Here is a 13,664-nt window from a genome sequence, read left to right on the forward strand (position 1 = left end):
GACTGCTTGGGCCTGATCACATGCATACCTTCCGTTTGTGATGGAGTGCTGCCCTGCGTGACCGACTTCATGGCCCGGTGGGTCAGAGAGCAGCCAGGTCACGATGGGCAGCTCAGGTCTCGCGGTAACTTGGGGGCCCGTGGATAAGCATTTAGTCTCTGCTGAGGCCCAATAGCAAGCCAAGAGCCGTGTCTCCCAAAGGGAGTCATTACCTGGGGGGAATAGCAAGGCTTTGCTCCAAAATCCTCAGGGCTTGCTTTATTACTCACCTGCACGGCCCTGCCGAAGCCTCCAGATGGCATCCCTGTCTGTTCTGACCTTCCAGGTGCCAGTGGCTGTGCCGGATCCTTGGGCCCCAGCCTGAGAGCAGAGCAGCCTGCACGGCAGCCCGGACCTGCTGGGAAGCCTTCTCTTGTTCTGGGCCCCACTCAAAATTTGCACCTTTTTGGGTCACTAGGTAAATAGGCCAAAGTATCACACCCAAACAAGGAAGATGTTGCCTCCAGAATGCAAAGAGGCAAGGCCCACCAAGCACCGTGCCTCCGTTTTGGTTATAGGGGGAGCCAAATACAACAGTTCATCTTTTGCCTTAGAAGGGATAGCTCTCCGTGGTGCACAGCATGGGACCCCTGGAAATTTCACTGAGGTAGGAGGCCCCTGGATTTTAACCAGATTTATTCCCCATCCTCTGACATGCAAGTGTCTTACGAATGAGTTTAGGGTAGCTGCTACTTCTTACTCTCTAGGTCTAATCAGCACAATGGCATCGACGTGATGGACCAGCATGAGAGCTTGTGGAAGGGAAAGAAGACTGAGATCTGTGCAAACTCTGGTGTATGGCTGGGGAGTGACGTACCTCTGGGGTAGGACAGGGAAGGTGTGTTGCTCGCCTGGCTTCCGGTGGGCCTTATTCCCAGGGACGAGGCCAGTATTTGCCAGAGCGGTAGCTGCGTCGCTCAGGGGCAGGAGGCTGTGTGCGTTTGCTCAAGCTGGTACAGCAGCTGCGGTGGGAATCACCACCTGGCTCAGCTGACGGTGGTCCACTGTCCTCTCCAAGATCTACCTACCCTCTGCCTAGGCCAGATAGGCGAGTTGAATGGGGATGTGGTGGGACTCTTTTCAGGTCCTCAATGGGAACACTAATGGCTGCAGTCTAGGAATGTGACACTGGTTTTGATTGTATTTTTGTAGGTAGAGGCTGTTCTGGTGACTTCCATTTGGCCTTTCCCTCCATAATAGCCCTCACTCCGCAAGTTAGGGAACCTGTATGGGGATTCTGCTAGCTGCTGAGTATATGTCTTGCAGTTATGCATTCTGGAACTGGTGTTTAGCCATAGGGTGGGTTCGGGGACCCGCTGGGTCCATTGTGACATGTGCCTGAGCTAAAACCCCATTGGTTACCTGACCTCCGTAAGTCCCTACTCTGACTGGTGGACCACACTGATGTTTGGGGTTTCCTGCAGTTGGGGTCAGTTCAGAGCCAGTGTCCAGGGGACCCCAACATGTATTTCCTTTTCCCCAGGGTGCAGTTATCTTGGTTAAAAGGCTGTAGGTTCTTTGGGAGAATGATAAGCAGTCTACATTTTTGTCAGTGTACTGGGGTGCTTTCTTAAGGGGACCCAGTCTTCTTCCCTTCATTAAGGGGTTTGTAAAGTGGCTCAAATCCGGAAACTATTGACGGGTTGTGACTCTCTGTTTTTATGATTCAGGTTAGACTTTTGTTCACTTGACTTAGACTTTTCTGCTTACGCAGATCAAGTCAGACTTTAGTAGGCTTCCTGTGGATTTCACTTCTAGGAACGCCATAATCAACTAGCCAGCCCCATACGTCTTTGTGACTCAGACTCTTCTGATTGCTGCTTTGACTGTCCTGTCCATTACAGGAGCCATACCCACCTTGCTTTGGGGGGGCAAGTGCCACTGTTTAGTCCCACCACTCCCGGGATCCAGTTACTCCCATTGCACTGGGTTTCCCCAGTTCAGTGACCATGGCTCCTACTGTAAGATCTGGTCTACAGAGCAGGACAGTCATAGAACTCTTTAAGGATGCTGGGGCCCCCCTCACAACTTTATTACTCATGGTGAAAGCTCTATGTCCTGGAATCTCCCAGCAGATCTTAAATGACAAATCCACCCCAATGTTCCAATCTCCCTAAGCCTTCGCATCCCTTCCTCTCCATTAAACCAAGGTAGGTGTGGCATTTCTAATTTGCTCACTGGGGACCACCTTTTGGTCCATGTTTTAACCAACCAACCAAACTGTTAGAGCCTTTCCTAACTCCCAGAGTACCAGCATGCAATGCAGACTCTCTGCTTAGTGAGCCTGCATCCATAGATTCAGACCAACCCAACTTTATGTTCCTTCCACCATTTTCCCACACCCTTAGTGTTCATTCCCACGCAAGTTACCCAGATTTCTCTCTGTATAAATCAGAAAACTCACGTAGTTCTTTTGGAGTGTAATGCATCTCCCCACGGGTCATACTTTGTACCCCACCTTTAGGAGCCCGCTGGAACTTGAGTCTAGTTACCGTTCTAGAATCAGAGAGGGAGGTTGCTGAGCAGAATCGGCATTGTCCTGCATGGCCGTCAGGGGAGTCTGTCTCCTTAGGTAAGGCAGGGTTTCCACTTCAGAAGGAGGTGGAAAGGCTGCTTCTGGGAATGCAGAGAATGCTTCCAGTGGCAGAGAAGATGCATCTAAATTTAGCAGCTCCGAGCCCCCATCTTCATCAGGATCTTCCTGCACGTCCCCAGACCAGGATCGCCCCACTTCCCAGCCAGTGCCCTCATTTGAACAGTGAGGCAGCCTGTGAGCTGGTGTGCAGCTTGTGTTGTAATTCAGCCAGCTGCAGGATGAGATTCCGGGCTTGAGTCCAGCACGCAGCCCTGCGGCTACAGGAGATAAGGCTGTCCGGCAGGATGCACAGGTCATATACGTGGCACTGGAGCTGGGAAGTCAAACTCCGGAGCTCGCCTTGTCTTCTACCGCTTTGTCCGGGAACATTAGGAACAACCAGTCACCCTCATTCTATTTGTTAATTTTCCGAAAATATTCTAAAATATCATAAATAGAGTCACTTAGCTCCTTCTTACAAGTGGTTGATTAGGAGTATCCAGTAGAGATATTGTGCATATTTTCATGAATCACCAGTGCTGTCTTTACTACTGGACATAGAGTCATTACCATCTTTACACCTGAATCACATTAGAGAGCCAATTCCAGAAACCCCAGAACCAATATGAAAAAGGTCTTCCTCTATAACAACTGTCAGTACCAAATTCTGTATTAGGGTTCGCCAAAGAAACTGAGCCAATAGGAGGTGTGTGTATGTGTGTGTGTACATATGTATAGAGAGAGAGAGGGAGAGGGGCAGGGGTGGAGTGAGAGAGAGAATTTTTATAAGGAACTGGCTCACATGATTATGGAGGCTGAGAAATTCCAAGTTCTGTAATCGACAAGCTAGAAGCACAGGAGAGCCGGATAAGGTCCAGTCTGTGTCTGGAAACAGCTGAATATTGATGGGCCAGCTTGAAGACCGAGAGCAAGCCCAGGCAGAGAGCAGAGTCTCCCTTAGGCAGCCTTTTGCTCTATTCAGGCCTTCAACCATTCGGATGAGGCCCACCGGCTTTGGCCAGGGCAGTCTGCTCTCCTCCGTCAACTGATTCAAATGTGACTCTCATCCAGAAACACCCACACAGACACAGTCAGACTCACATTTAGCCGGATATCTGGGCACCCACAGTCCAGCCAAGTTAACACAAAATCACCATCCTAAGTCCTCCGGTAATAACGTTATAGGATTTCAGAATTAGGAGTGCCTTAGTGACCGCTGGGTCAGTCACCCTCATTTTGCAAATGTGAAAACAGATTCAGAAAGCCAAGTTAGCTAAGACTAGAGTCTAGACTTTTCTGACTCACAGTTCTTTTTTTTTTTTTTAGATTTTATTTATTTATTTATGAGAGAGAGAGAGAGAGAGAGAGCATGCACAAGCAGGGGGAGGGAGAAGCAGGCTCCCGCTGAGCAAGGAGCCCAATGCAGGACTCCGATCCCAGGACCCTAGGGTCATAACCTGAGCGGAAGGCAGATTAACCAGCTGATCCCCCCAGGCGTCCCTGACTCCCAGTTCTTAATTCTCTCTGAGAAAGCGGACTGCCTTATTTCCTGGAACAGGGGTTTGCTCAGATTGTGAATCTGTTTAAAATAAGCCTCACTGTGGGTGCAAGCCTCCTTCGCACGCAGGGACAGCCTCCTCAGCATTCACGAACATGTTCTAAACCCCGGTCAGCGCATTGGTTCTGAACTCGGTACATACTCCTGTGCGTACTCGTCTATCTCCTCCTCTCCGTGGAGCCTCCTTGGTCACTGAGGCGCCCAGAATACTAGCATCACCGCTGAGAGTGATTTTAGAATGAATTAAATTAAAATCTACTTCACACTGCTTTCCTTTGAGGCCAAAGCTCTGAAAAATTACATGTAAGATTCCACGAAGCTTATATATCAGTTATTTCAGGAATATACATTGAGTATACATTCATATATTTTATGCTTTTTTATATCCTGAGCTTAATAAATATTTTTGGAAGACTGGATTAATTGGGTGAACAGATAAGTGTGTCTTAATTTTTTAGTAGAAATCTTTATACTTTACAAAATATACGGACGATGTCTGTGTCATTAATAGTTTCTTGGATCCAAGCACTACAGAGTGAGCACTCATTGAAAGCAAAGGAGAGGTTTTGGCCTGAGGGATCCCGTGGGAATCATGTACAGTGTGTGGTGGCCATATCGTGCTCACCTGCGTTGGGGACATGAAGCGCAGCAGGGTGGGTGTTGTGTCTGTGTGTGTTTAGATGTCCCCTAAGGACAAACCAGGACAGTAAGACCACCTCTACATAATGTGTGTCTTTCTTGGCATTTGAAAAACAATCAGTAAATTAATTATTGATATAGATATAACCTGCTTTTCTCATTCTCTGTTACACTTTTAGGGCCCAAAGTAATCCAGACGTCTGCAGCTAATTTTTCACTAAATAATAGTAAAAAGGTAAGACTGCGTCGAAGGGGTGGCTGGCGGGGCCCTAGTCACTTCCGGGTCATTCGGGATCCTTGGGGCACACACCACCCTGGCCGGGCAGCACGCATGTCTCACCCCGCGGTCAGCTGCTGGCTTCTGGCCTCTTGTTTGCTAGAAGGACCTTCTCTGCTGCGGTAATAGCGCAGCCTGGAGAGGATGGTGCTGTCAGCTCAGGGAGCAGCAGTTGCTTTCCAAATACCAGTCGACTCACCCCGATTCCTCATGCCCTCAAGTCTTCCTAGACCGTAAGTTCTGGCAGTGCTCCCTTGGGCATCTGACCATTCCTTACTGCATTTATGCAAGTTAATGCAGGTCTCCACTTGGCTTTCTAATGATTGTTTGGTATTCCTGCATGAACTCCATTTAAATGAAAAAAATCCTTTTTCTTTTCTTTTTTAAATGTGATTGATTCTTCACCATCATTAAAGAAATACAAAGTTCCTTCCAACTGGAGAATTTCAGTAATCTTTAATAAATGCTAATTGTGGGAGCCCAAACAACTAAACCCCTTTGTTTTTCTGCATACCAGACATAATCTCTTTATCTATAAACTGAATGCAATGGTCCCACATTCTCATGGCACCGTAATGTTTAAATCGGATTGACCCCAAACATCCCCGTCTTCCTTCTCTTAGCTCTCTGGTAGGTTTTCACCCTTACAATTTCCAAAAAGCAAAAGGAGAAAAATGTCCTAAAACTTACCTTTTAATTCCTCTTACTCTTGCTAGTTGGAAAGGGCCCTCTGGTTAGCCCACTGACATTTGCGTTTCTTGATTTTCTTTACGTCTTTCCCTGAGGACCTGATTTGAAGAGGTGCTGTCATCGGGGTTTCCTGAACATAGTTCGGTCTTTTAAAATTTCTTTCTCTCAGGATCTAAGTCCTTTTTTTTTTTGACACTAAAATAGCTGCCATCCCACCAAACTCTTTGCTCCCGAAAGATCAGGCTCACCTCTGAAAGATGATAGACCATCATCTGGTGGGTTTCAGGGCCTCGTGGCTTCGGGCGAGCCTTCAGTCGCAGGGCGTTTCTATCGGTACTAGAACACAGACACTACATATTTATGTAGACTGTGCATTCAAATAACGCCTTTCTTTGGAACCGTGGGTGGGCTCCTTAAGCAATGTTCTCTCTCTCCCACGGCTGATGGAAGCCAGTATTATGGTTTTCAGCACACACACCGCAGAAGCATCATTGGCCATGGGGTCCCCTCTGATTTTTCCCTCCCAAAGGCATTAAGACTTTCCTAAAGCTGAGAACAATAGACCTCAAACAGCGACTGATCTGGCATATTGGAACTGAGGAAATGAGTCTTGTGACTATGAAGATCTATCCTTGGTGTCCTTTATTATCTTATGATACATCTTATCCTATGTACTTTTAATTTTTTTCCTCCAGGATGGCTTTTTCTTGCTGTTTATATGGGCCCAAGGCTGCAGGTCATGGACATTGCCTGCTTAGAGGTTTTCATGAGACAGAGGGGATGCGATAGAATGTTAAGCTTTTCTTTTTCTGGAAGGCAGAATTTTACTTATATTGTCTAAAGGAAAACTACACGTTTCTGTTGCGGAGCTTACACAAACCTTTTACTAAATGTAAATTTTGTACGTTAAGATGAGCTATTTGGGAGACTTAATAAGAAGGTCATATGGATTACTTAACTTTTTTTTCTTCTGCCTTAGCTGAAGCCAATTCAAATCCTTTCAAATCCGTTGTCTACATACAATCAGCAACTGTGGCTGACATGTGTTGTGGAGTTGGTTCAGTCAAAAGGTATGAAGCCTGACATTTCGAAATGATGTTTCTTTGTACAAAGCACCATATTTTAAAGATTGAGAGAGCTTTAAAATCTTTGAACAAGCGCTCAAAGATGGATCACAGGGATGCTCATTATTCTTTATAAAACAACAAATTGGAAGGCCCTTACGTTTCTGCCAGTGTCTTCCAGAGAAAGTTACGATGCAGCGCTCAGTCCGCTTAGCTCAGTGGCTGCACAGTTTAGCCATTGCTACGGCGCCTTTTTCCGTGGGGTTCTGGGAGAGGCTTCAGTTCTAATGCCCTGAGGCAACAGTTCTGTCCCCCAGGGACACTTGGCAGTTGTCACCACTGGGGCAGAAGAATGCTCCTAGTATCTGGAGGGTGCCGACCGTCCTGTAGAGCATGGTACAGCCCCACAGCAGAGGGTGATCTGGCTCAGAACACCGGTGCTGCTGAGGCTGAGAAGCCTGCCCTGGCGTGCCCCAGTCTCTAATGCCTCAGCGCTGCTTCCTGGAGCGGTACTAGTTATGTGCCACCCGGGGCGAACTGAGAAAATGGTCACCCACGTTATTTCCCGTGTTCTATGAGTCAGATGAGGCACCTTGGTTGAGAAAGAATCTGAAAAGATAACCCCATAACCACAGTGAATTAAATTAAAAAAAATATGGATTACCAAAACATTAACCCCTTTTTTGTAACATCTTAAAAAACATAAATAATTTGGTATCACTGTATGTTTATATGCCTAGAAAATGGTCTGGAAGGACGGGCACAAGATGTTAATTATGGTTATTACCTCTAGGTGGTAGGATTGTGTTTAATGACATCTTTATATTTTTTATTATCTGATTTTTTTTTTAACAATGGGCATAAAAACAGAAAAATAATAAATTGTGTAATCACAAAAATAGGAAATCTAATTTTATTTTAGTGTAACGTTAAGGTAAACATTTATGTGGGAAATTAAAAAATAAAATTTCATTAGCCACAACATGGTTGCCTTTTTGTGAACCGAAACTGGTGGACCTGTAATGTAGGCTTTTACATGGGCCCCTGGGTGATGGGTTGGATGTAGAACCTGATGGAAAGGCTTACTTTGCTGACAGGTGTGCGGTTTTCACATGTGCCGAGGCTGAGGTGGTCGCAGGACCCTTCTGGGCGCTCACCTTGGCTGATGTCGTCTCTAACACTGAATTTCTTTCTTTTGTAGAAACATCTATTCAGACAAGTTTCCTCATGACTGTTAAAGTTGACGGTGTAGCTCAAGATGGAACCACCATGTTCATTCACAACAAAGTTCACAACCGGACAAGGACCCTCACCTGTGCAGGGGTGAGTGTTCGAATGATCAGCGATTATTCATCGTGCTGCCCTGTTACGTATGTGCTTTCCTGAGTAAAAGAATGGAATCATACCAGTGATGGTGCGGAACACTCACCTAACTTTCTGCGCTGATACCCTTATAAATTCTTACACATGTACACACACGCACACGATGCCTGTTTTCACTGTTTGTGTACCGCCTGGTGTGTCTACAGATGGCTGTTCACGGGCTGCTTGTCGCCTGTGAAGGTCTGTCACTGCGCCGTGGTCATTCTGAATTGCCGGGGCTTCGGGTTTCCAGCCCTGGTGCACCTGCGGGGGCAGAGGCCCAGGCCTCGTAGGGAGAGTGGCCTACTTGTTTGAGCGTCTACTTCAGCGTGCAGTGTGTGGTTATGCGATAGGAAACCTGGTGGTCCAAAGTGAGAAAGGAACCCTCGCTCTTGATATTTTTGGCGCCATATTCTGTCAGAGTCCCAAGAGTCAGAACTGGGACCGCTCTGTATATAACAGGGTGATCCCCTGGGACTAAGCAGGTCATGGGGGGCATGGGGGACATGGAACATCGGAAAGAGAACGCGTGGATTGGGGGGTTAGGAAGGTGGTTTCGCTGACAGGTGTCATGCCAGGCTTCCCGTACATTCAGGTCTCCGTCAGTCCCCAGAGCGGGCCCCGCTACCAAAGCCCTGCTGTACACAAGAAGAAACTGAGGCGCAGAGAGATCAGAGCACTAGCCAGAGGTGACACACATAGTGAGCAGGGGCCGGGATTTCAGCCCGTGCTTTTGTATTCTAGAGCTCGTGCGCTTAGCAGCCACGCACCGCCTGGTTGACAGCAGTGAGGCAGCAGGCCTGTTTGTCCTGGCAGGAAAGCATTCAGGTGGGGAAGGGTTCCCGTTGGATGCTGGCCCCTGTCTGGGGTCCCTCTCTGCTGGCGTCTGTTTGAAGATCCCGAGGCGGCTGCTCCCCGACCCGAGCAGCGGTTCCGCCCACTGGGTTGGCCTCGTGGGCCCAGGCAGGTGTTGCTCGGGAAGCCACACAAGTGACCAGACTCTCGCCCTGCCTCCATTGTCACCTGTCGCAGGAGAGCTGGGCCAGCCTCTAAAATGTGTTGTCCTCGTCCACAAAGTGGTGTTACGCCCCCCCGACCATCCTCAGAAAGTGGCGAGGATCCAGTAGGATACCGGCTGTGAGAGCCTGCAGTGCCCAGTGCGGGGCCGAGCACACACCATGTCTGTGTGCAGTAGGTGCTGTGTTAGTTCTGCCGCGTAATCGGGAGGGACGATGGATCCGGGGTCTGAAAGGACCGTGCACGGGCGGGGCTTCGCCTCCACCCCCAGGAAGACTGTGGAGTCCAGCCTTAGCTGGGACTTCAGCACCTGGCTTTGCTCCTTCTTGCACTGTGATGATGATGAACAGGGGGTCGGTGACTTTATTGTAAGGCTAATGTGACTGATCTTTCTGGTTTGCGAGGACCAAGGAGTTTCCCAGGATGGGGGACTTTCCGATTTAAATGGGGACAAGTCTCAGACCCACAAGGATGACTCGGTCACCTTGTCTGAGGCCTGTACTCTGAACAGCGCCGGGCTGCCCGTGAGGCTGCTTGTCTGCACTGTTGCTTCTTGGCAGTGCCCCCAACACTGTGCACCTCGAGAGTGGCCCTTGGTACCTCACCGTAGTGTCTCCCCACTCCCACAGTTTCTACTGTGTCACCCTTGGGGACTTCTCTCTTCTGCTGTCTCTCTGTGCAGGTCCTTCCCCAGCCCTCCCAGGAGCACTGCCCTGACTTAAAAAAAGATGGGATTTTTATGTTCTAGAGCTATTGACCACCATTTATATACTACCTTTGTCTTAACATAAAGAGAAAACGCCGTCCATCTTGGGTAGCAGGTGGTCCACGCCAGGTGGGTGGGAATGCTGTGCTCTCACAAGGGATTTTGCAGGGGCACGTTGTGTTCGGTGCGCAAACCATGGCTTGAACGGAGAACCCCCAAACCACTGGGTGGTCTCACTGTACCTTTTATAAACTTGAAGATATATGCAGGCTGAGATATAACTGTTTTATTAATTCAAACATCCTCTGAAAGTCCAGACTTGTGAGAAGTGGTCATCTGTGCAGCACAGATCTATTCACTGAGTACTGAGTACTGCCCAGTACTTAGCTGCCCCTGTCCCCACGTGTCCTCCTGTGACCTGTCAGGAATGAATTTGGTTTTGCGGAGACCAGGGGCAACATGCACACTCACCCCTTCTGACTTCTTCCCTGGCCCTTAAGTCAGCACTCCCTGCCTGCCGATTGTCCGCTTATCTTTTTAAGGCTTCCCGTGAACATCCAGATCTGTTTTCCTACCTGACCTCAGACTTTCACGGCTTGGGGAGCCTTTGATCCACAGGAGGGGTGATTGCCCTGTTCACAGCCGTGGCTCTCACAGGCGCCACCCAGACCGAGAGGACTTCGAGGGGTGTGCTGGGTGCGTGGCTGCGCCCAGGTCACTGGCTGCCCGGCCGCTGAGTACACATCCGTATCTACCACCCCGGCCATGCTGAAATAGAGGCACCCAGCTCCTAACTGTACAAGACAGGAGACAGGGCCTCTGGGCAGGCAGCGAGCACACACACGCGTGTAATCACACTAGCCATTGTCCTGTAGCCTTTGCCTTGGGTGCAGGCCTGACCTCCTAACAGAGACTACTACAAAGGTCCCGTGTAGGGAAGGAGAGGCATGGGGGTGAGGGGGCAGCCAGTCACTCTGTATATCATGCGGCAGCTGTGGAAGTGAGCAGGGAGGAGAGTGAGGCTCGGGGGTCTAATTTGTTGTGTCTTAGCTTATGCTCCCCCACCCCCGCTAGTGTATTTGTATGAATGTCAGGTTTGTGTTGCATTGTTAAATTTTTTATGCAGGTGACATTATTTTGAATCGTCCAAAGTAGAAAGAGTCTAATGATTGCAAATCATCTATTATTTGTTTCCAAAAATATCCATTTGGTTTTTTCTTTCTAAGAATTGTTTTTGGCTGGCATCTGAATTTTTCTGGGCTCTGGCAAGTTCCCTGGAGCTGGTTAATTCTGCTCATCTGTTGTTGAAATGTGTTACTTCATGGGTCAGTTGGTGGGGGAGCCAGTCTTACTCGCTTTAAAGACACAGCTCTTCCTTGTGTCTTTGCAGAAGTGTGCGGAAATTATCGTGGCGCACCTCGGCTACTTGAATTACACGCAGTATACCGTGATTGTGGGATTTGAACACCTGAAGCTACCCATCAAGGAAATGAACTTTACGGTAAGCATACCAGCTGACCTCAGTGTTTCCATGGCTTGTTTAGCTCCCATTCTTCTGTCAAATGACTGAAATAAATATCAGAATTGAAATCATGTTATTTTAGGGTAGCCATAATTTCTCAAGTATGTGAAACAATGTATAGCTTAATGAAACAGGATGAAATTGGAAACCCCTTCTGCTGTTCTGAACAGAAAGTATAGAGAGTAGCCTTCCCGTTGGAAGGTCAGTAAGAGTTATCGGGTGAACCCTCCTGGTAGAAGAAGAACAAGGCGGGACCCCCTTCGCCATGCCTGTGAGCCACCCTCGGGCCCCACCAGGACGTCTGGCGGGAAGCAGGCTCTGCTCTCACATGGCCTGCCCAACACAGCTCTCACTGTGAAACTTTGCTATCCTGTGTCCCACTGAAGTCAGCCTCTTTGTTCCTTCCACTCGCTCGTTCCCCAGTGTAACCAGCGTGGTGACCAGGAGTACGGGTTTGAGCTGGTTTAGATCCTGGCGCCATCGTCTGCCGTTCAGCATCGTTGAGCCCGTGTCCTTATCTGTAGAATAGCTGCCTCAAAGAGCCATGTCGACGGGTGAAGGTGGTAATGGGTTCCTTTTGAAGCATGGTGCTTGCCTGAGCTGGAGCTCCCATCCCCTAGGCCTGATGGCAGTCGTTCCCTGTTCCTCCGGCCCCCGGCCCCCGAGGGGCTGAGAAGCCACTCGTCTTCTTTCTGTCTCTGGATTCACCTGTTCTGGACATTTCATGTGAATGGATTCATCCCATATGTGGTCTTTCGTGACGGACTCCTTTCATTACGTGTACTATTTTTGCAGTTCATCTGTGATTTGGGGGTATCAGCACCACGTGCTTTGCTGAATGTCTCACTGGGTGGGAGATTCCATTTCATGTATCTGCTCAGTGGTTGATGGCGTTTGGGTTCTTTCCGTTTGGGGCTTTTATGAGCACTGCTGCCGCAAGCATTCACCTGCGGGCTTTATTTGGATTGCAGGGTGCCCTCCACTGAGCGGTTCTGATGTGTAGGCCCTCTCCTGCGTGCTGGACATGCACTGCCTCCCCCGGCCCACCTCCGCGGTGGCGCCTGTGGTCCCCATTTTCCTGGCGGTCCCTGGAGGTCGGCTGGGCGTGGGATCATGCACGGTGCCTGCTCACCAGAGGCACTCAGCAAACGGCACCTGCTGTGAACATTCATATGACTTTTCTTTCATGTTCTGTCTCCAGACTACCCAAAATGAGTTTTGTTCTTTATCTATGTCATAGCTCTCCAGATACTTAAAAATGTTGTCTCAGCCCCTCGGAGGTTCTTCCTTTCCTTCACATGCCCTGTTTATGAAGTAGAAGCAGGTGGTCCTCCAGGTGTGGCTGGAGCCCGACAGCTGCCTCCTCCGGCAGCCTCATCACCTGTCGGCTTGTGTTCTGCCAACTGCTAAACACCCCTTGGACTTTTTCCTCCATAACTGCTCTCAGGTCTGTTCTCATTCTGACTCATAATGAGTCTCATCGTCTGCTTTTGTGGTTGGTTTGTAAATTCGCCGACACCGCTCAGGCATTACACTTCACTCTTGAATTTCTTTGCAGCGGTTTTGGCTTCTGGGTCCAGCCTCTCCTGATCGTTTGAGTTCGAATCTGGATTCTGTTCTTTGTGGTATGAAATATTTCCTGGAGCTTTTTCCTCAGAACATCTGGCCAGCATCTTGCCTGTGTCCTTGAGTTCATGATGCAGAGGTTGAACCCTGATAGGGTCTGAGATGGATGTCCTAAGTTCAGGCACACTGATTCCATGCTGTGCTTAACTATCTGTGCTTTAGACTTTGGTATTTTAGAATTACCCCGAATGACTCCGGGAAACAAACTGAGGGCTTCAGAGGGGAGGGGGTGAGGGATTGGAATAGGCCGGTGATGGGTATTAAGGAGGGCATGTATTGCATGGTGCACTGGGTGTTATACGCAAGTAATGAATCATGGAACATTACATCAAAAACTAAAGATGTACTATATGGTGAATAACATAACATAATAAAAAATTATTAAAAAAAAAAAAAAGAATGCAGAGAGCAAAGAGCACCATGTTTCTCAGACAAAGGACCTCTCCTTTCCATCTTTGCCGGGGCTTCGTCCCCTGAGTTCTCAACAGCTTTCCCTCCAGGCTTAGTCCACCCTGACCCTAGTACATGGGTTCATTTTTGATGAGGGTTCTCTCCTTCCATCTTTTCTATCTGTTTTATTTCCTCTTGG

The 13,664-nt window shown here is 48.6% G+C and overlaps 1 protein-coding gene across 1 annotated transcript in view; it reads left to right on the forward strand.

The window, feature by feature from the left end:
- Positions 1–13,664, forward strand: part of TMEM181 (transmembrane protein 181) — a 52,273-nt gene that overhangs the window by 13,516 nt on the left and 25,093 nt on the right. Inside the window, exons 3-6 of the mRNA XM_040628011.1 lie at positions 4,991–5,046; positions 6,758–6,848; positions 8,044–8,165; positions 11,318–11,428. Coding sequence (XP_040483945.1) covers positions 4,991–5,046; positions 6,758–6,848; positions 8,044–8,165; positions 11,318–11,428 — 380 coding nt within the window. The remainder of the gene's footprint in view (positions 1–4,990; positions 5,047–6,757; positions 6,849–8,043; positions 8,166–11,317; positions 11,429–13,664) is intronic.

Source organism: Ursus maritimus, unplaced genomic scaffold, assembly GCF_017311325.1.
Source record: "Ursus maritimus isolate PB19 unplaced genomic scaffold, ASM1731132v1 scaffold_13, whole genome shotgun sequence".
Classification (NCBI taxonomy): domain Eukaryota; kingdom Metazoa; phylum Chordata; class Mammalia; order Carnivora; family Ursidae; genus Ursus; species Ursus maritimus.